This window comes from Populus trichocarpa, chromosome 17 (assembly GCF_000002775.5).
Source record: "Populus trichocarpa isolate Nisqually-1 chromosome 17, P.trichocarpa_v4.1, whole genome shotgun sequence".
Classification (NCBI taxonomy): Eukaryota; Viridiplantae; Streptophyta; class Magnoliopsida; order Malpighiales; family Salicaceae; genus Populus; species Populus trichocarpa.
Genome location: NC_037301.2, coordinates 13,659,166 through 13,681,492, shown reverse-complemented (window position 1 = coordinate 13,681,492; position 22,327 = coordinate 13,659,166). Strand labels below are relative to the sequence as shown.

Below are 22,327 nucleotides of genomic sequence, written 5' to 3'. Positions count from 1 at the left end.
TTCTTTGTGATTGTCTTTTCCAAAGAATTAAAGCCATCATCATCATCACAAACTGTAATTGATTGGAAATGGGGTCTGGAACTTTATGAGAAAGGAGGTGATGCTGTCCTTGAAATTAAAAATGGACAGAGAAAGGAGCCAAAACTGTGGATAGGATGGAGATGACAAAAGCAAAAACAATACCACTCCAGCTAATCTGAAAACACCAAGACATTGCATGTGCTCAATGTCTGGATGGTAAATGATGACAGCATTTTTATTTTTTAGTGAATCTGATCTAATGGAAGGGTTGTTTACACACCAAAATTGGAAGGAATGCAAAATGGACATGTGGCTTTGCTGTCCGTCGACAAGCAAGAAGTTTTGCAGAGATAACTGAGAATTGAAGAACTGAAGACTTTTTTTTTCCTTTCTAAAAACCTATCTCATTTCATTTTCAAAACCTCTAATTCAAGTGAAGAACATCCAAACTACATTTCCAATAAGAAAAAAAAAAGAGACAATGGGATGAGACTAAAACATGAAAGAATTAGGAGTCAGACAAGTTTATAAAGAAAACAGCAAAGAAGCTGCAAATAGAATGAATATTGAAAACCACCATCACCACCATTTACAAACACCACACTCATCTTCCATCAGCTGATGTAAATGACTCAGCAAACCCATATGGGCGTGCAGGTATGCTGGTCTGAGTATTGTCTAAGCTGGGAAGGAGTGAAGAAGAAGAATCCATGTTGCTTCTACCTTCATAAGCTTGCCACTTCTTAAGTGCCTGCGGCAAGGACATTTCAAGGTCAATACCATATATGTCTTCAGAACTTTGGTCGGTTGGTTTCCAGAGCTCCACCAGAGAAGAGAGAACATTCACAGTATGACCCATGTCTGGCCTTTGATACGGTTCCCTTGCGCAGCAATGACCTGCCAACTCTGCAACGGTGCTGATGCTAGCAAGTGTCTCCTCATTGAGGTCAATTGTGGGATCGATGGCCTTCCGGAATGTGTCCTTGTTCAGGTGCATTCTGCGGAACCATGTTACAAGATGCAAGCTCTCTTCAGGTTGCCTCTCATCAAGAGCTTTTCTACCCGTTATAAGCTCCATCAATATCACTCCGAAACTGAAGACATCAACTTTAGTTGTCACTCGACCAGTAACTGCAAACATATCGCCCAAAAACAAGAGTTGAAGTGAAAATGTGAATTAAGAGAGAAATCAGGAGATTGATGAACACAAATAACAAATCAACAACAAAACAAAAATACACAATTTGAACAGGAGATTGATGAACCTTTTTTGGTAGTTAACACGGTATTAATTGTTGTGCATTTGTGTGAAGTTTGTGATGAGAACAATCTCAGAGTAATAGCAGTCAAAATATAAGAATACGTGACCTAACTATATGTTTCCCCTAATCTCTATCGAAAAACTAGAACTCGAACATATACAAAAGTCCAAACATACGGTAGCCTTGAAAGAATTTAAACATTAATTGAAGGGTAAAGCAACTAGAGGAAATGGTACCTGCATATTCCGGTGCCAAGTATCCGAAAGTTCCAGCAATTCTAGTTTCAATAGAGCCTTTACCCTCTGGTGCAAGACGCACAAGACCAAAGTCTGCAACCTTAGCCCTCATATCATCCCCAAGAAGAATGTTTGAAGGCTTCAAGTCCCTGTGTATAAAGCTTTGATGAGCCAAACCATGAAGGTACTCAACACCTCTTGCCACATCCAAGGCTATAGTCAACCTCCTTGTCCACTCTAGTGGTTTCAATCCTTCTTCTGCCCAGTTGAAGATATGTCTACTGAGTGTCCCTTGTGGCATATATTCATACACAAGAAGCTTCTCATTACCATCCAAGCAGTACCCAAGAAGAGCAACGAGATGTCGGTGCCTAACCTTGGTCAAAACAGCAATCTCAGACTTGAACTCAGTTAGTCCCTTACCACTTATGACACCCGACTCCATCCTCTTCACAGCAATCTTTGTACCATCATGCAACTCACCTTTGTAGACCACTCCAAAACCTCCCCATCCCAATATATTTTCTTCACTGAAATTGTTTGTAACATTCCGTAACACTTGAATAGAAATGACCATGTTCCCAGCCTCAACCATTTGAATGTCACCTTGTTCACTTGCAGGAATAGTATGTGTTTCGCTAATAGCACCAACACTGATACTTGAGCCAGCAACTGTAATCTTCACACTCTCATTATCAGACCCAGAATGGCGAGGATGAATCACCATTTCATTCGGACTCTGTACCCTGCTAAACCGCTTTTGTTTCTTCTTGTATAGACAGAAAACCAACAAGCCGATCAAGGACAACAGGAAAACACCCCCAATTACCGAAAATATAATTACTACAATCAAAGTAGAAGATTTCTTGCCACTTTTTCTTGAACTACCACCACTTCCGGAGCCAGTATTCGCCGATGGACTTGCAGATGGTGATTCCGAAGATGTAGAAATATTCACATCCTTCCCTATATTTGGATTACCATTAGTGTTAACAATCACATTACTGGTAAAGGCTGGAACTCTCCCATACAGGTGATTGTTTGACACATCAAGCACTTTAAGTCCGGGTAAGGTAGTAATTTCTTGTGGAATCGAACCTGTGAGGTTATTATTTGCAAGAACCAATCTTTCCAATGACTTAACCGAAGCAAAATCTGGAGAAATCGAGCCTGTTAGCCCCATCTTCTCAAAGTTGACAACTGTGATGTTCCCGTTATTGCAAGTAATTCCAATCCAATCAGCACATGGATCATTCCCCTTCCAACTATCCGCCAACCTTTGCGGATAATCCATTGATTTCACAATCGAAAGCAATGTGTTAACTCGCGAATCACACAAATCAGGAGTTGGCAGACAGAATCTGTTCGAATCCTTAACCATATCCACAGAAACTGAGCTCTTAAACACAGGCATTGGTCCTTGAAGCAAATTATTCGACAAATTCACAAACTTTAACGACTCAAGGTTAACCAAAGACTCAGGAACAAGGCCAGTAAATGAATTATCTCTTAAACTTAAGCTCTCTAAATCTTTCAAACCCGAGAAGTCAGGTAAGGGACCCGAAAACCCATTAGAATGCAACCAAACTTCTCTTAACAAAGTCATGTTCTGAATAACATCAATGCCACCACTAAGTTTCTGCCCGTTAAGCCACAAAGACTGAACTTGTGACCCCGAAAAACTTGCAGGCAACTCACCTTCAAGATCATTGAAAGCTAACCTCAAGATGGTTAGACCCGGAAAAGAATCCGGGCCAAAAAAACCCGGTATTGACCCGGATATATTAGCTGAGTTTGCAGAGAAATTCTGCAAAGCAGAAGCATTTTTTATACTTTCTGGTATGACCCAATTGGAAAACGGGTTGTTATCGATCTCCACAGATTGAAGTGAAGATAAACCAGTGAAAAAGTCACTAGGGACTGAAATGAACTTATTGTCACTTAGAAGGATCACTTGTAATGAACTTAACCCGTTTAAACTTGGCAAAGGACCGGAAATGTTGTTATACTGAAGCTCTAAACGTTCAAGTTGAGCAAGGTTTCGGAGATTTGAAGGGAGTGTACCTTGAAGGTTTTGGCGTCCAATTTGGATCCTGGTGACCCGCTTTTCGTCCGAACATACTACATGGTTCCAGTTGCATGGATCTGGATCGGACCATCCAAGTGAATCTGGCACGTTGAGGCTTTTTTTGAGAGAGAACATAACTTCAGCATCTGGGCTTGTTTGAGAGTTTGCAAAATGAAAGATTGAAGAAAACCCAACAAGGAAAACTAGTAAAAGTTTCGTTCTCCGATGGCTTCTTCTCTTCATCTTTACAGAGAAGAGAAGATGAAGCAAAAGAAGGTGCTGTTTTTGAAGCAAAAGAAGTAAACTTTCTAAGTGAAATGCATTGGCTTATAGTTCTTGATAGAAAAGAAAAGAAGAGCTAATGAATTCAATAACCAAAGAAGGGGGAAGAGTTTCTTCTTCTTCTTCTTCTTCTTCTTTCTCTTTTTTGGGTTGTATTTTTGGCTGCAAAATGAGTAAACTTTTCAAGGAAAATGCATGTGCTTATAGTTACACACAAGAGAGGGAAAAGAACAAAGACTGAACAAGAAGAAAAGGTCCAATTTGGGGAACCTAGGAGAGTAGGGGGGAGGGAGAGGAGTTGGCATTGTTGGGACATGGGAGTGGAGTGAGTTAGAAGGGAGAGAGGGAGGTGTAGCCTGTAATTGAAAGGCAAAGCACATGCAAGAGGGGGTCCACATATCTGAGAATCTTAAGGCTGTCAACAACAGAGTTTAAAAAAGGCTAGAAGTTGTAAGAGAGTGGCTTGTAGTTTCAGTTTTGGATGCCTGTTCTAGGTACACAAGGCTAGTGCATGATTTGCATAAGCTGGCAATGTCAATTGTCTTTTATCTAAATATTGCATTCCTTGTATGCTGTCTTGACAGAAGAGGTACTTTGCCTGTTTGAGCAGAATTTTGAAAGTTGAGGTGGCATATGGTCATAGGGCTCATGCAAGCTAGCCATAATCAGGGCACATGGATTCTATTTTACCCTAAATATTTAAAGGTCTAGGATTCAAGCTAATATTGTTAAGGTTACAGCTCCCATGCATGTTTTGTTCCGCCTCGTTTTGAAATGAGATTGAAATTATATTTTTTAAAATTAAAATTTTATTTTTATTAAAAATTATTTTATTTATGATTTTATATTGTTTTGATGTGTTAATTTTAAAAATAATTTTTAAAAAATAAAAAAAATATTATTTTAATATATTTTTAAATAAAAAACACTTTAAATTATAACCGTTGTCACAATCTTAAAAGGTTTTGTTTTAAAAAGTACTAAGCCAACTTGGCTTGCAGAAGAGTTTTTTTTTTTTATTAGCCTTTTTTTGCCAACTAATTTTTTATCCATGGAGTATAATTATAGATTCTTCATATCTTCTTGCCTTCCTCAAATTATTTAGAGCAAGCCTCGAATTAGTCCCAAACGTGAATTTATTTAGATTCTTCAAAGTAAATGCTTCATAATTAGGTCTTCAAATTATCATGCATGCATCAATTGGATCCTTCATCTGAAAACCTCCCCACATATATATATATATATATATATATATATCAACTTCTCAAAATGGCATTGTTTCAGTAATTTAGATAAAAATAACTTTGACGGAAAGCAATGAAAAATTCATAGAAATATATAGGGAAGGTTCTAAGAAAAATATAGCTTAAGGGGAGGGAAGATGGCTCAATGGAGCAATTTGATTGATGAATATCTGACTCCGTGGAGAACTGTTTGAGGAAATATTTAGTTAGAAAACACATTTGAGAATTTGTGTATAGTTAGAGGATATTTTGAGGTTTGTTTTTTTTTTTTTCCATTAAGGTTGAATTTGGTTAGTATCATACGATAGAAGTGATAAATACAAAAGAATTATAAATTTATTTGATTGAAAAAATAAAAATATAAAATAAATTTATTGTTTAAGAATGAATTTTTATATTTTCAAAATAAAAACTATTTAAAAAAATATTTTCTTTGTTCTATGTTTTTTTTTACCCCGATACAATAATTATCTGTTATCTAAAACCTAGATGCCAAATTAAATAATAAACATAGAATAAAACAATGATTGTTGATAATTAATTTGTTCTATTTTTAACACATTTAGTTAACGTTAGATTTTACTCGATTTGCTTATAGATTGAGATAGATTGTAACCTCACACTTGAGTTGTCTTATCCTATATGTATGATAATCTTATACATCTCATTCGGATAAGAAGGATTTATCTTTTTTGAAATTGATTTGATAAGAAAAAATAATTTATATATATTTTTTATTTTTGTGATTGAGACTTGACACCTTTCATCCGTGTCCTGATGAAAGAGCTTTGGCAAGGGAACATCATTTGATTTGATGTGCAATGAGAGAGCTATGGCCTTTCAGCCACACACAAGGACACTAATTGATTAGAACTTTGTCCATATTATCACTTTCTTGATCATGCATGTTCTATATAGTTCTACCAGATGCTGAAAATAATTCCCATCTCTTAATTAATCTTTTATTTTACCCTTTTGCTAACCTTGATCGACAAGATCAGTACTGATGAATTTCAACAGAAGATTTTAATATAGAGAGGACCTTGATAGCTAGGGTTGGTGTTATTAAATTGTAATGGAGAGATCCCTCTACAGAGCCGCCCTGGAAAGAAGAAAGTTCCATGCTTTTCTCCATGGCTTAGCAGCTGCATGTGCATTGATCATATGATTCCACCAAATACATGGCCAAAAGGACCATGAGAGAGCTGAAAGTGTTAATATTTGGCTGCTTTTGAGTGCAGGAAGGTGCGAGCTTTGTCATCTCTCAGATATGGATACTGCCGATTTGCAATAGTAACCTCTCAAATATTGTCTTGTCTTTCATTTTATGTTCTTTTCCTCTTTTTATTGGCCTCTGCGTTGTAAGGCCATTAACCTTATCTTTAGCTAGCAAGCAAGCCATGAACAGGTAAGGTGTCGTTGTGCACAAGATTTTCATCTCAAGAGAAAATCTTTTCGAACTTCCTATTCACATTGCCCTCACAAGTTGACATATCCCCACATAAGAAGGGAGGGGTTTGTCTGAACCTATTACTGAGTAGTGAGTACACATGTTATATCAATGTTTTGTTCTTGCATTGATTTGATTGAGAATACGTTCTTGACCTACTCAGTAGAAAATATTACTTCTTTCCTTCCAACAATTCTATTTTCTAAAATGGGCCATCATGTCTGATGTTGGAACTTTCATTTATTATGGGCCTTATGCCAGCATCTCTAGTCAGCTACGAGACCCAATACAAGCCCAATATTTGGGGCCAGCATGTTAGGATTTGTTGTCATTTTCAAGGGTGTTAAATCTATTATCTATGACCGCCCATTAAGATTATAAAATTCAGCCTAGCTTGCTGGGTTGAACGAACTCGCCTCTGATTTGGATTGAATTTCAAGGTAATCAAAACTATATCATTTTAACTTTTATTTAAAAAAAATAAATAAATTATCTCGCATCAATCTAAATTAACCTCGCAACTTAAACCTTAAATAATATCATGGAATAAATTAGATTTAATAACTTACATTAAGATGGTAACATGAAATGAAAAGTCTTTTTAGAACTGCTAGGGTCAGATCTGCCTTCATTTTTTGTAGGTGCTCATTAGGCTGGGTTGTGAAACAAACAAGACTTCGATCGGAAACTCTTTCGAGGGCCACAGAAATTTGATTGAAGAGCTGAAATTCAAATCATACACACATAAATGTTGTGAAACTCATAAAAAAAAAACCTCGTAAAAGAGAAGTTATTTAGTTGACTATATTCACAGAACAACGCGACCTCGAGGAAATGATAAGAAATCACCAAGTATATTTGGAGTTATAGTACTCTTTCATATAAATTATAATCCTAGAATTCATTATAAAAATCATTCATGAATTCCACTTAGAAATACAACTCTAAATGTAAATGAATAATTCCTTGGAATAACATATATTGGAATTTGTTGCATAAGTTGACAGTACCAAGGGATTTCTTTCTGTGTCTATCTTGTGTTTCTCTGGGTGAATTTGGTCCCTTTTCGATGTTTCTTTTCTTTGGGTCTAGCCTTTAAAAAGCGTAGCAAGTTGGGTTGGAGGAATCTCTTTAAAAATCCATCCCTTTCCCAATTCTCCTTTTTTCTCAAGGAACAGGTTCTTGAAACACCAACTCACTCGAGCCCATGATTCAAATGAACTCATCAACTTGTTCTTGTATTTAATTGACTGAATCTCTTGGATTAATCTACAGTTGACGTTGACGTAAACAACAACAAATTTGTTTTTGCTTTTTAAGGATTAGGGTATTTTACTCTCATATTCATTCACATACTAAAATAAAAATAAAGTATGTTTACTGAAAAAACATTAAATGGATATTTTTAGCAAGTTTCAATGATTTTGGCATAGCTAAGTTGCTCCATTAAAGTCTATGATAACATAAATCTTTAAATATTCACTCCTTTCATATGTGTGTATCACCCCAACACAACACACATACATGAAACTACAAAACTATTTTTATCTCGGATAGATTTTCAAGTTGTGTTTTAAAATTATTATAATAATAATTTTAATTTTTACATGTTTTAATTAAACAATATTAGAATTGAGCGTTTTTATAAGGATATTTCAAGAATAAAAAATAAAAAATATTGTATTTGAAAACATGTTCACTTTATATCACATGTTTTGAAAGTACAAAAATTCATTTCAAAATTATCTTAAAAATATATTTAATTTAATATTTTTATCTTTATCTCTTCAACCAAATATATTTCTATCTTCATTGTTTTTATTTTTTATATTTTAAGACAATAATCAAACGCTACTTAAAAAAATCAATAAGTACATATTATAATTTAAATTAAATATTTAATCATAGACTATGGTGTTGACTATTTAGTATTATTAAATATATCTCTGCATCACTAGAACTAGTACTATTGATGTTTTTTTTAATAGTCAAACTATTCTAATACCAAATTTTGATGATGAAATATATATTTTTATTAGAATCCAAATGAGTCTTTCATATCCTTTTTCAAGTTTGTTTATTCATATTTTTTTTTAGACCACGATAATTAATAAATAAGAAAATTTATATATTTGGAAGCGTTTGGTATTGAAATATTCTATATTTTTTTTCTAGAAAAAAAATTTAATTTTTTTTCCAACATTATATGTTTGGCAAGACAAAAAAATCTTAATTTTTTGAGAATTTCACATGTCGTGAGATATTATATGGTTTGAAGAGTTAGGAGTATAAATCCCTTTCAAGATTAGGAGAAATTAAAATGTTGAGACATTCAATTTTTTTATTTTATTTAAATGTACCTATATTTTATATTAAGTTAATCAATGTATCCTTGTGTACTAATTATAACACAAATGCTTTAGGTAAATAGCATGTAAATATATATGTATTTGCTAGTATATGAATTTGTCCATTTAATATATTAGTTAGTCCTTATTCTCTTATGATCTTTCAAGATACTCTTTTTAGTTTTGAAAATCATAAGTTAGTCCTTTAACTAGATTTGACTGCTAATTCTTTTATAAATATCCAAATTTCCCTTTCTAAATGGATTTTTTTATTTTGTTTGTAGTTGGTGAAATTTAAAAATTTGACCAGAAATGAATGATATGTTAGAAGAAAAAAAAGAACACATAAATTGTCATGGAAAACTAATAGATACTGGACGTATCATTTACAGGGACTCAATATTCAGCATTTAAAAACAAAGGATGAATTTGTTATTTTGCTAAAACATAGGGACTAGATGATAGTTTAGTCAAAGAAATGGGACTTGGATATGCTTGGCGGGATGGGTGCTTGGTGGTGGGGGGCCACGAAAGGGTAATGTCTAGGCGGCTGTGGCAAAGGGCAAGAGCGGCTTCTCGGGAAGCACACCAAGCGGCGCCAACTTGAGACTGTCGGAAACTGCCATGAGTAAAACAAACTTACAAAGTCAGATGTTGGTGGGGACAATACTTGATCTCGAGCATAAGTGTCTCTTTGTTGTTGCATTGGTATTTGTTTTTTAAATAATTTTTATTTAAAATAATATTTTTGTAAATGTTTTTTAATAATTTTAATTTGCTAATATTAAAAAATAAAAAAAATTATTTTGATGTAATTAAAAATATTTTAAAAAAACATTATACATCACTTTACCAAACATAGAAATTATATATATATTCAAAATATATTGTATAATATTATATTAGTGAACAATGATATTTAAATGCATGCTAAACAGAACATGTCTAACACAAATTTGAGTTTATAAATGTTTAAAATTATAACCATGCAAAAACATAACTAGCAAAAAAAAAATTAATTTTAACATAAATAAAATAAAAAGAATTATAGAAAATATATTAAACATATAATCAAACTTGTAATTGATATTAATTTAAAGTTCTAGTATGCATATCAGTAATAAAAAAATATTTATGTTTAAATAAAAATAAATAAGTGTACTTACTTATTAAAACACTTTAAAATAATAAAATTTTTGTTATTGTCAATGATTAATTATTTGTAATTAAAGTTTTATTGCCTCACTTGTGCAACTAGAATGTTTGCAATATACCTTTCAAGATTTCAACAACACTACTTTAATTTAGATGTACTTTTAAATAAGGTATTTAAAATAAAAAAAATATAAAATTCAAATATCTCTCATCAAGATGAATTTAAACTCTAGATTTGATTAAAAAAAATCAAAATTTAAATTGAAAAGAAAAAAATAAAATATGAGACAAGGAAAAATCTAAAAAAATCATGTTAGAAACTCTTTTTTCACCCCTCCCTTTTTATAATAAATTTTAAAAGTTAAAAGATTGAATAATTAATTTAAACCATTATCAATTTTTAATTAACTACCATAAATTAAGAATTAAATCTAGAAAAACCAAGAGTTTCTTAAGTTAAAAAACCAAATATTTTTTTAGATAATTTTTTTATTCACTCATAATTTATTTAAATCATGTTAATTAAAAACATTTCAACAATATATATATATATATTCTGTTTTAAAAAGACAGAACAGAACAATTTCAAAAATAAATTTATTTTATATTTTGTCTCTTTTACTTAACTAAACATATTGTGTTATAAAACACTAACCAAATATAATTAATTATTGTTAATGTTTGATAACATATTGAATTAATGCTTGTTTTGGTAGGTCATCGACATGAACATCGTAGGAAAAACTGAGATGTTAACTTTGATTATATTTTATATAAAATATAAATAAATTAGATTTATAATATTTATTAATAATTAAATTGCAACTTCTTGGAAGGTGGCAAAGACTACTAAGAAGTTATTAGTGTGTAATCAAGAAAGCCACTGTTCATTTCCATTATAGTCTTCAAATTAACATGTAGTCTCAAACTTATGAGATTAATCTTCATCCATTGCTAAAATTTCACTGCAATCATCTGCAAATTCCAAATCTTATTTTAAAAAAAAAATATTTAGATGTTGTTAACATGTTTTTAAAAGATAATGCTTGATAATATTTAGGTATTATTAAACAACCAAATATTGAAGAGCGAAATTAACAAAATCAATTAAAAATGACAAAAAACAACTTGAGTTAACCTGCCAAATCTAAATTATGAGACCAGAATAATCCAATAGAAAATATATATATATATATATATATATATATATATATATATATATATATATATATAGCTAAATTCCTAAGCAATCCAATGTTAAATGATGTAATTGAAAAAAAAAATAACAATTAAAAAAGAATAAAAAAAAGATTCAAGTTAACTTGCCAAACCTCTTACTTAGATAACAAGACTGAGATAACCTTATATAAAATAAACTAAAATAAATTATAAAACTTAATTTCCAATCAACTAAAATATTGAAAGATAAAATTAAAACAAAATCAATTACAAAATAGAACCTAAAAAAACCTAGTCAACTACGTTGACATGCAAAACTCGCAAACATGAGATTGAAAAAACCTCATAAAAAATAAATAAAACTAAATTATGAATGTCAACCCTTAATAAATCTAATATTAAAAAATAAAATTAAAAATTTCAAAAAATATTGTTCCAATAAATAGTATTTTGTAAATACGAAAACAATGATTCCCCCTTCTCAACTAGTTCTTGTTAATTAAATTATTTCTCAAGTTACATTGCGGGTCATACTAAATTTTTTAGGGGAGAAAGTCAAAGTTATAAGAATTTTTTTGATATTATCATTAAACTCAACTAAACGGGCCAAACTAAAACCTTCCAACCAACTCATTGCCTAGCCCTTTGTTTTAAAGTGTACAGGAGCTTGTTTTTCTTTTCTACAATTGATGACAAATGATAACATGAGCATGACAATATTTTTTCCAAGTGCAAGTACATTTTTACTCTCGTGTTGTGTTTGACTAGGCTGCATTTGAGGCTAGTAGGGTCATTTTATTTTTTTTCTTTTCTTGTATCGTTGTTTCTTCCTAGTTAGGCTTTTATTGGACTAAGTTAGGATTAAATTGAAAAGTTATTAAAAAAATAATGAACAAAATTGAACTAAGAGAGAAAAAAAATATAGGAGTTATTAGAAAATTAAGTTTTAAATTAAAAAGATATTAAAGAATCATGAATTAAATTAAATAAAAGGAAAAACAATCATAGACAAAACACATGCGCCGACATGTAAAGAAGACCACAACACTATGGTGACACATGCAACTTCCTTTGAGCTTTTATGGCAACCATTCTTTGTGCCGTTAAAATTATCTTGATAAGGTCTTTTCTCAACGATGATGCATGGTGGAAGGAGTGGCTTCAACAACCTTTTTTTTCTCTTTTTTTTTTACCTTTTCTAATTTCTTCTCCTTGTATGCTTTTTTTTTCATGCCAATTCTATTAAAAATATAAAGGAGGGCTTCAATTTGTTAGAATGTAACCTTGATTTTTAATTTTTTAATTGTTATTTTTAACAATAATTATAGTTTAATTTTACAAAATCGTTCTACTATAAATAATGGAACGGTGTCCTAAAACTATGAATATGCTAGGAAATGCAAAATGAAAAAAAAATTTAAACAGAAAAGATGAAAATGTGATATAAAAAGATGAAATTGAAAAATTTTAATTAAAAAAAAAGCAAATGAGAAAATGCCAAAAATGGCATATGAAAGTAGCCAAAGAAATTGAAGAATTTACAGAACTTGGCATATTTCTACCATGACTTTACCATTAAAGAACTCCTTTCTCTTTTAGTTTCTTCAATACATTGCTTCTCACATTACGCCGCGGGTCATGCAACTTTTTTTAGTGAAAAAATGTCAAAGTCACATGGAACTCACTAAACTCGACTAAAGTAGGCAAAACCTGAAACTTTTTTTTCTCTCTATAATTGATGACGTGTTAGTATTTCAAAACACAAAAATCAAATAGTTAAACATTAGAACAACAATATTCCTTTTGAGGTGTGAGTATATTTTCGCTCTCCTATTGTGTTCTTCCAAGCTGCACTTGAGGCTGGTTGAGTTATTTTGTTTTTTTATGTTGTTATTTTTTTTTAATTAGGTTTTTATTGGATCAGATTGGAAAAAAATCAATATCAAATTGAAAAATTATTACAAAATCATAGACAAATTGAACCAAGAGAGAAAAAACATAAGAGTTATTAAAAAATCAGATTATAAATTATAAGTTGAAGAGATATTAGATAGTCCAAGACTAAATTAAATAAGAAAGAAAAAAAGTACCTAGAACATTTAATATGTACGCCAATGTACGAGGAAGTCTATTGCATTATGTAGTGTGTGTGGTTTCTCTGAGTTATGATGATAGCCGTTATTAATGTTGTTGGAATCATCTCGATGAAGTATTTTCTCAACCATAATATATAATGACATAAGTAACTTTAATGATTTTTTTTTATTTTAATTTTTTTTCCTTGATTTTCATGATTGATATTTTAAAAATATCAAATGAGCTTTCATTTTTTGGAATGTAAATTTTGATTTTGATTTTCTTAATTTTTATTTTAAAAATAATTGTAGGTGAACTTTGATTGGGTTAAATATTCGATAATCAATATTTTTTCTTTTCTTTTTGGATAAAGTTGAGAATCGGACAATACCTAAGAATTTAATTTGAGATATCCCCAATTTCTCAGTAATCATGGCACCGAAAATTGTTCTTGTTCCTAGCATCTTTTTGACAATTTCATCACTTTTGGGATGATTTGTCGACACTGCATTGGTTTGACATGAGGGTCGACTATCACTTTTAATCACCATCAATACTTTATTACCTACTTTAATTAGTACTGGAAGTGACAATATTAATATTTTATGAGCATGTGTTTAGGTTTCTAATTGCCTAGATTATAGGCATAACATGAGCCTATCTCTTAGCTTCTTCGCATGGGTCGTAAAAAGAAAGCTCTATGCTTATCTTGTTGATTTACCATGTTTGATTTTCTCGACTAGTACCATGTACTATTTTCTTTGTTTATTAACCTCTTCACATGCACTTAAACTTGGTGTGCAATAATTTAGGTATGGTTGGATGCACTAACTTAGGTTTTGTTTGGTCTTGTGATGTAATCATGTTTTTAAATTTTAAATATTTTTAGTTTTTAATTATTTTTTAAATATTTTTAGATTGTTTTGATGTTCATATATCAAAAATAAATTTTTAAAAATAAAAAAAATTATTTTGATGCATTTCTAAGCAAAAAATACTTTGAAAAATAATTTCTATCACACTTCCAAACAGACCCTTCTTACACATGTGTTTGGTAATATAGTGTAATATTTTTTTTTTCTGTAAAGTTTTTCTGGATTGAAAAAGCATCAAAATAATTTTTTATATGAACACATTAAAAATTTAAAAAGACATAAAAAAATAAAACACATCAGAAGGCATAACTGGCACTAAAGCAAGACCAATATTATTGTTAATACAAACTGATCTCTCTGCTCTCTATCTTCTGGGAGCTTTCTTCCAAGTTGGAGGCTGTGTAATTGTCAACATATGCTTGATAAATTAAGTCACAAGGGGTATCCGAGGTTCGTGCTTTGTGGTTCCGATGCTCGGAGGCTTTTATTTGAACTCTTTATTCCATAATTAATCTTAGGTTTGAGTACGTGGATATAAATTCGAGAGTCGAAAAAAATTATTCTATTTTTTAATTGAGATTTTTAAAATCATTAATTAAAAGAATGTATTATTTTAAATATATTAGGCTGTTGTAAATTAAAAACTTTATCCTTCTAAATATATTAGATTGCTATATATAGATTTAGTTAATGTATAAATTGATCTGAAAATATTTTTTTACCACTAAAACATTTAATCTACTTTCCAAGTTCTCAAGTCATCTTGTAATGAAACTAAGTGCACGAACTTTTGCTTCTGTTTTTTTTCTGAGCTTCCATGGCTTTTCATTCAGTAGCATATACTTAAAAGCTAATATCACATCTCCTTTTACCAGAGGCTATAATAATTTATAGCTTTTGAACTACATTTAGTCGCAACTTTCCCAAACTGACCCTGAACTGGCTGTTGAAGGGAATTATCTTACTCTCTAACTAATGTTTGATAAACAAAAATAGCCTGTAAGGTCAGTGTGCACAGCCCAGATACTCTAACATAACATGAACTCCATTAAAATCAAATGGGAAGGTTAGTGTGCACAGCCAAGATAAAATAGCCTGTAAGTGACGAATTTTATAGCTAACAAAAGGTACCTGAGAACATAGAACAACATATAATGGATTCCTGCCATGAATATAATAGCAATTGATCATTTCCTCCTCTCTGGAATCAACAAAATCTATCCAAGGAGCCGCTTTGAAGACTAAAAAATTGTAAAGAAGGAACAATAATGCAGAATAGAATAACGGGTACAGTTGCAAGGAACATTTGCTTTTAGATTTATGGTAGTTTAGGATCTTAGGGAAGTTAAAGAAATTAAAAAAAAAGAGAGAGTGCTTGTTGCCATGGCATTTATATTTAAATTTGTCTAACCTCTATTTGATTTGCAATCTCAAACGAACAGTAAAAATTCTTTTTTAAAACCCCTGTTATAAAAAAGTTATAATTTATAATTTTGTTTTTTCAAACAAGTTAAATGCAAAACACACATTCATTATAGTTAAGCTAGACTTGCTTGCACAGGAAAGTAGACGGTGAATCTGATGAACGAAGAGTACTTGAGTGACCCCATGCATCCTGGATTTATCTGCATAAACTCTTATAGCGGAAAGAAAGAATCTTTTGTGGGACTAACGACTAATTCTCTTTTGCTTTGTTCTAGCTGTAGACATGCTCTTATCCCAGTTGTAGTAGCGAGTAGTACTTGTGTTTTGCAGGCAGTTGAGTTGATTGCCATAGGAAGTTGCTCAAAAATCAACAAAAACATCACCAAGTACATTGGCCAAGACTTTGTGACAGTTTAGTTGGGAGACTATGGAGTCATATGCCACACATGCTTTTTCTTGCTTTTGTAATTTTGGTTAAATTAGTCCAAACACAACAAAACCTTTTCTCTGACTTATCCCTCGCCACTGTCCCCCCCCACTCTCTCTTCTCACCTTTGCTTTCCCATAATTAAACATCAGTACCCACCATCTCTCCATCTCTCTCTCTCTCTCTCTCTCTCTCTCTCTCTCTCCATTTCATTTTCCATTATCATTTCTCTACTTGTGTTGCAAAAACAAGGAAACCCACGAGCCTGCTTTGTCTTGTGATGATCATCAACCAATCATTCAGGGCAAAGCACTAGTTAGATAGCAAGGTAGCCAGATGTTTCTAATTTCTAAGCAGTATCCTCACTCGTGATTTCCCGAAGCTAGCTTGGTAGCAGCAGTTGGTTCTACTTGCTATTCAGGATGGTAAAGCTCTACATGCTATCTTATTCATTCTCTTTGTACTAGCTTTGGTTTAGCTTTGCTGTTTTTTTATTGCCAAGAAGGTGTGTGGCTCTTGATGATTGATATCCCTTGATGTTCCTGTTCTTTCCTTACCTCTATCTTGGTCTTTTATGTGGCTCTCTTCTTGCGGTTTTGATGGTTGCTCTACCTAATTCAGCTCATTAAAAGGCAGCCTACATTTAAAAGAGAGTTTAGATTATTTATTCATCAGTTTTTCTTGGTAACAGTACATGATTCTGGTTCTGCAAACATAAGCTTTGTTGTTCTTTTCAATAGGAAAATGGCAGAATGCTTAATTTTAGGACCTTTTTGGGGCTGAATGCAGGCTACTTGCTTGATTGAGTTCATAAATACCACCAAGGAACTGAATTAATTGTGATGAATTCTATGTTGATCAATATTCATGATTTGCATAAAAGCATACACAACCTTCCCTTCCTTCAAGTAAGACTGCTGCTTCTGCTAGCTCATATATACTAAACTAGGGTCTCTTCGTAGCTAATTGGACTTATTCCCACCAAATTTGAATGCCTGCTTATATTCATAAAAGAACCAAATAAGTCTCCAATCTTAACAGAGTTTTAGGTTGACCTTTTTGTGTTTCATCAGACAGGGTTCTGTGCTTTCCTTTCCTTCAACTTAATTTTGGTCCTTAATTTTTGACTTGGGACATGATATTGCTTTAGTAACATGAAAATTTCTGCTTCCTGTTCTGTTTTTGTAAGAGAGTTTGGAATCAATGAGATTTGAAGAGTAGCTTATTTCCGTTGTTTCTATATATTTTGTCTGGATTATGAAGCTTGATCTCTTTATATCCTTTCAGTTAATTTTATGGTCACCACATTTTTGTTTAGATAAATGAATACCAGTTAAGGAGAGTGTCCTGTCCCTTCCATTGTCCTTATCATTGTCCACTATGTATAATCGTGGAGGAAACATGGCCTCATAATAAGCTCACAGTGGGACCACTGAAGTGGAGTCAGGACAAAAAAGGCCTAATCTTTCTGTGTTTGAATGCATCAACTCACTCAGGTTCGATTATGATGGTACAAGTTCGATGATGCTTTTTAGAATCGTAGGTTTTACTCCAAACAATATTAATGAATTCACCTTCGATCAGTGAACAGAATGTCAACTTGGTAAAGTTTATGAATCACTTGGATAGTAGGGTGTTGCTATGCTTGTTATAAGAATCTCCTTGTCCAAGCGATATATATGCTGAGGAAATGATCATCGATGATTTCCCAGCCTCAAACTTCAGATTGTTCTTCTTGTCTTCCTTGTTTTGCTATCTATTTTTTCTTTCACTATCCGTTGGTAAAAGTTTAACTGTGAAACACCATTCACTCACTACACCGAATTCTGCAGGTTGAAAACATCTAGTTTCCAGAGTCTGAATCTAACTACCGCTTGGAAACTATACATGTGAAGTGTTTGCTAGAAGTAATATCTTCAAAGATGAAACCTATTATTGATCTTGAAGTTGAGGCATCATCAGAAAATGTTTCTGATGTTAGCAGCCAAGTGGCTTCCAACTTATCAAACCAAGAAACTTCTGCAGGTCCCTCCAATGAAAGCCTCACTAACTCTTCTTATCTCAAAAATGCCATAGCAACTCAATCCGGTTCAGAAACGGTTTCTCTTGACTTAAAACTTTGCTTCAATGATGATGAGTTAGGGGGAAGGGACTCGATGGGACTCTCATTGTCAAGCACAAGCGAAAGTAGCAACGATCCTGCATCGCGCACTACAGCTGAAGCAATACCACGAGTTTTTTCTTGCAATTACTGTCAGCGCAAATTCTTCAGCTCTCAGGCACTTGGTGGACACCAAAATGCTCACAAGAGAGAAAGGACATTAGCAAAGCGTGCAATAAGAATGGGTATTTTCTCGGAAAGGTATGCCAGCCTAGCATCTTTGCCTCTGCATGGATCCTCATTTCGATCTCTGGGAATCAAGGCACATTCTTCAGTTCACCAAAGTTTTGCACAACCAGTAAGGCCACAAGACATAAGTAGCAGTGCAAGATTTGATCATGGATACGTGGGTCTGCCAATATTTATGGAGGATGAAGAGGCAGAGTTGGTATGGCCAGGTAGTTTTCGACAGGTAGCTGTGGCAGATGACGCTCATCAAAGTTTTGTACTTGCACGAAGCTCAAACATGAATTTTTTGGGGGCAACTCCATCGGTGAACTCGGACGATTCTGCCCCAGATCTCACTCTAAAACTTTAAGACTTTCAGGACTTCGGTTGCAGTTTTCCTGTTCCGATATCATCTCTTGTATAACAAGCTGTGCAATGGACCATGGCTGAGCTTGTATGTCAGTGTATAAGAGCTTCTCGAGGATTATTTTGGAGATTTTGTGTTTGTTATATCTATGTGATTGATCTTCGCAATTTTCTGTAATTGCTAATTAATACCGATTGTAGTTTGATTATGTATTCTGTCTCTCATTTCCAATCCCAGTGGATCATTTAGGATTCAACTTTCAACAGATGCTTATGGAACACTTGCAGAAACTACTCACGTAATTTTCACTACCGCCCGTGGTGCCTGTGACAAATTACATTTCTTGCGACGAATGGGGAGTGCATAGTTCATGTTAGGGAACTGTCTTGTAACTGTCCATAAATTAGCACGACAGCAGAAAGCATTATTGCTGAGAAAAATCTGCAGCAGAAGTAAAGAAACGAAAATAGACGGAAAAACCTGCAAGCATCATTTTAATTTGCATGATATTCGAATTTATGAACATAAACTATTGAACAAAGATAACAACAAATCACAACGTAGAGATGGAGACCAACCATATGCCCAACAAACATCAAGATCGATGTAATCTCAAGAAATTCCCATTTGTTTGAGCTATTCTGTTGGGAGATGCTCATGTTCGAGGAGATGCATGGGTTCTTACGTTCGCATGAGGCCTGCTCACACAAGGACTTGCATAAAATGAAATCACTTCCAACAAATATCCCTCCACAAACTTTCCTTCCCGCAAAAGTATTTAACAATTTTAGTGGGATATTTAGAGCTTGAAGCTTAGCTTTTTTTGCTCAATTATGGAGAAGCAAACAAAGCCATGAGAGCCCAAACACAATTACCACTCGTCCCAAGTTGAACCAAAAGATCTAATAATAGTTTTTTTAGAGAGATGTCTGGCCTCCACATTAGCATTGGGCTTGCACTCATAAGATTGTTGTGCCCTTCCATGAAAAAATAAGAGTATGAGTTGGGTAGTTTGATGTTTTTGAATGACCCATTAATTATTTGTCTGAGGAATATTTGATTTTTTTAATTTTTTATGAATATTAAAATAACAAAAATAAAATACTATTGGGATAATTTTATTTTTTTAACAAACTGCTGGTCAAAGGAATTTAAGGCTTTTTTTTTTTAAAAAAAAAATATAGTAAAAGGACATCTTTACCATTATAATCCAAAAAAATAAAACATCAATTTAGAGGCCTTTTTATTTTTTTACTTTAGTTTTTTTTTGTTAATTATATAACTATTAGCGGTAATTTAGTTATTTTTATTTAATTAATAAATTTAAAAATACAAAAAAATATTGGCACGTGGAAGGTGTACGACACCTCCTGATGACAAAACTTGCCCTTTCTACAAGTCGTTGAAAGCGATGCCGACTTCTTTTTCTCTCGGTGAGGTGTTCGTTGGTGTTAGTGGAATTGTTTGTCATTGATGAGTCTTTTCTTTTATTTCTTTTCTCTCTCTTTCTTTAAAAAGTACAACTTAGTTATCTTTATTTTTTGTATTTTAGTTTTAGTCTTTATTCTTTTGAATTTTATTTTTTGCTTTATTGTCTTTTATAGAAAGTTTTATTTGTTTTTTATTTAATCATTCAATTCTAATTTGTCATATATTATTTTTTTAATTTAATCTTTATTCTTTTGATTTCTAATATTTTTTTGACTATTTTGTTAAAGTTTTATTGGTTTTTAATTTTATCATTCAATCAATATTTATGGTCTATTAGTATTATTTTTTTAAATTGAAGTCTCATTTTTTTTATTTTCTTTTTTTTTTGTTGAAGTTATTTTTATTTTTAATTTAACCCTTCAATTAAGAGTTTTTGGTTTCCCTTTAATTTATTTTTTATTTTAATTATCATCCTCATTCTTTAAAATTTTATTTTATTTTATCTTAGATTCTTTTGTATAATTATTATTTTAAAATTTTTTATCTTTTAATATTTAAATCAAGTTTTTCTCTTCCAGCCTATACGTACTATAATGGATCCTTTAAATTCAACTCATTCGTATAATAATTCATAATAAAACCATATTAAATGCTAAATGTGATTATCCAATTGAGTCTTATTATCTATTATATTAAATAGTATTTAGTCATATTCTTGAAAAATCGATGACCCAATAATCTTGCTCATCAAGTCATGTTTATAGTCAAGGTAAAACAAGCGTGTCAAATTATCTTAACTTTTGGGTCAAACCAAACCTAGTGTTTGAAGGTTTTTTTTTTCTTTGAGCATCTTAATATATATATATAAAGATTACAATGATAATAAAAAAATTTAAAAGAACTCCATCATCCAATTACGACAACCATCACCCATAGTTATCAGAACCAATTTAGAAATTGACCAGGCTAAGAAGTTAGGTTCTGAATTACATAGATTAACCCGAATTAACCCAGAAAAATTTTAAAAAAATATTAGAAGTTTTAATATTTCATATGAAAAAATTAAGAAAAAATCCATGTGAATATAGGCTAAACATGTTATAAATAATAAAGTTTAAAATATTATTTCAAAAAGTTTTGTATCCCACAATGAAAATATACTATATTAGTATGTTATCTTTTTAAGTTGAAGTATTTAAACTAAACATTTTTTTTATCCCACATTGAAAATACATAACTTTTTTCTTGTGAATATAGAATATATATACTAAAGGATTTCAAGTCCCACTTTAAAAAAATATTTTTTTTCTTGTGAATATAAAGTATATATATTAAAGGATTTCAAATTCTACATTGAAAAAATAAAACATTCTTCTAGTATTTATATAGGCAGCGTTTGGGAACGCGGCTGCGGCTGCGTTCCCAAAAAAATTTAATTTTTTTTTTGCTAAAATTGAGTGCGGTTTGTACTTTTTGGATCGTTTTGATATGCTGATGTCAAAAATGATTTTTAAAAAATAAAAAAACATCATTGGCATGCATTTCGGCACGAAAAGCTATTTGAAAAGCACCCGCAACCACACTGCCAAACACGCTCATAGTAAACTTTGAAAAGAGCTAATAACTAACTAGAAAATATAAAAAAGAGAGTTCTTTGGCTAGGAGAAAAACCATATTTGAAAAAAAAAACCGAGTCTCATCCGGGTTTTGCCGGGTCTCCCGAGTCACAAGTCAATCGGGTTTTGCCGGGTTTTTGCTTAACCTGATCTTTTACCTTACCCAGACCGGTTCAGTTACCAGATCAACCTGCCGGGTCAGTCTAGGTTTAATACCTATACCCTCACCCCTCAATTTTTTTAACCTTGCGTACGTGTATTTCTATTTCCATGGCTTATTGTTATTTTGTTGGACTAAAAGGTGGCTATCCGTACTCTCGCGCCCATGCCCACAGAAGTTTCTCATACAAAAACAGAGTAAGTCATAGATTTTTACACCAGGGAGCATGGCTCTAAGCAATTGTAACGAGTGAAATTCGATCCTGAAATTAAAAGGGAGCATAAGCCCAAGATCTTTACCACTAAACTATCCCCTTGAGTTTCAGTCTAAAAAATAATGTTATAATATGTAATCCAAGACATTACAAAACTAATTA

At 32.1% G+C, this 22,327-nt stretch overlaps 2 protein-coding genes across 2 annotated transcripts; one reads left to right on the top strand and one right to left on the bottom strand.

Moving 5' to 3' along the window:
• Nucleotides 1–387: 387 nt before the first annotated feature.
• Nucleotides 388–4,205, bottom strand: LOC18106595 (receptor protein kinase TMK1). Its single transcript, XM_006372464.3, has 2 exons — nt 1,520–4,205; nt 388–1,152 (listed from the first exon to the last, which is right to left on the bottom strand). Exons 1-2 carry the CDS (start codon nt 3,828–3,830, stop codon nt 626–628), a joined length of 2,838 nt encoding a protein of 945 aa, XP_006372526.1. The 5' UTR covers nt 3,831–4,205; the 3' UTR covers nt 388–625.
• Nucleotides 4,206–15,889: 11,684 nt separating this feature from the next.
• On the top strand, nt 15,890–18,952 carry LOC18106596 (zinc finger protein 4). The gene is made up of 2 exons (XM_006372466.3): nt 15,890–16,473; nt 17,881–18,952. The coding sequence occupies exon 2, from the start codon at nt 17,971–17,973 to the stop codon at nt 18,745–18,747; it is 777 nt and encodes a 258-aa protein (XP_006372528.1). The 5' UTR covers nt 15,890–16,473; nt 17,881–17,970; the 3' UTR covers nt 18,748–18,952.
• The last annotated feature ends 3,375 nt before the right edge of the window (nt 18,953–22,327 follow it).

Coding starts and splice junctions, on each gene's coding strand:
- LOC18106595 (XM_006372464.3), bottom strand. CDS start 3,830: ATGAAGAGAAGAAGCCATCGGAGAACGAAACTTTTACTAGTTTTCCTT. Junction 1,153..1,519: donor CTTGGCACCGGAATATGCAG/GTACCATTTCCT, acceptor ATATGTTTGCAG/TTACTGGTCGAGTGACAACT.
- LOC18106596 (XM_006372466.3), top strand. CDS start 17,971: ATGAAACCTATTATTGATCTTGAAGTTGAGGCATCATCAGAAAATGTT.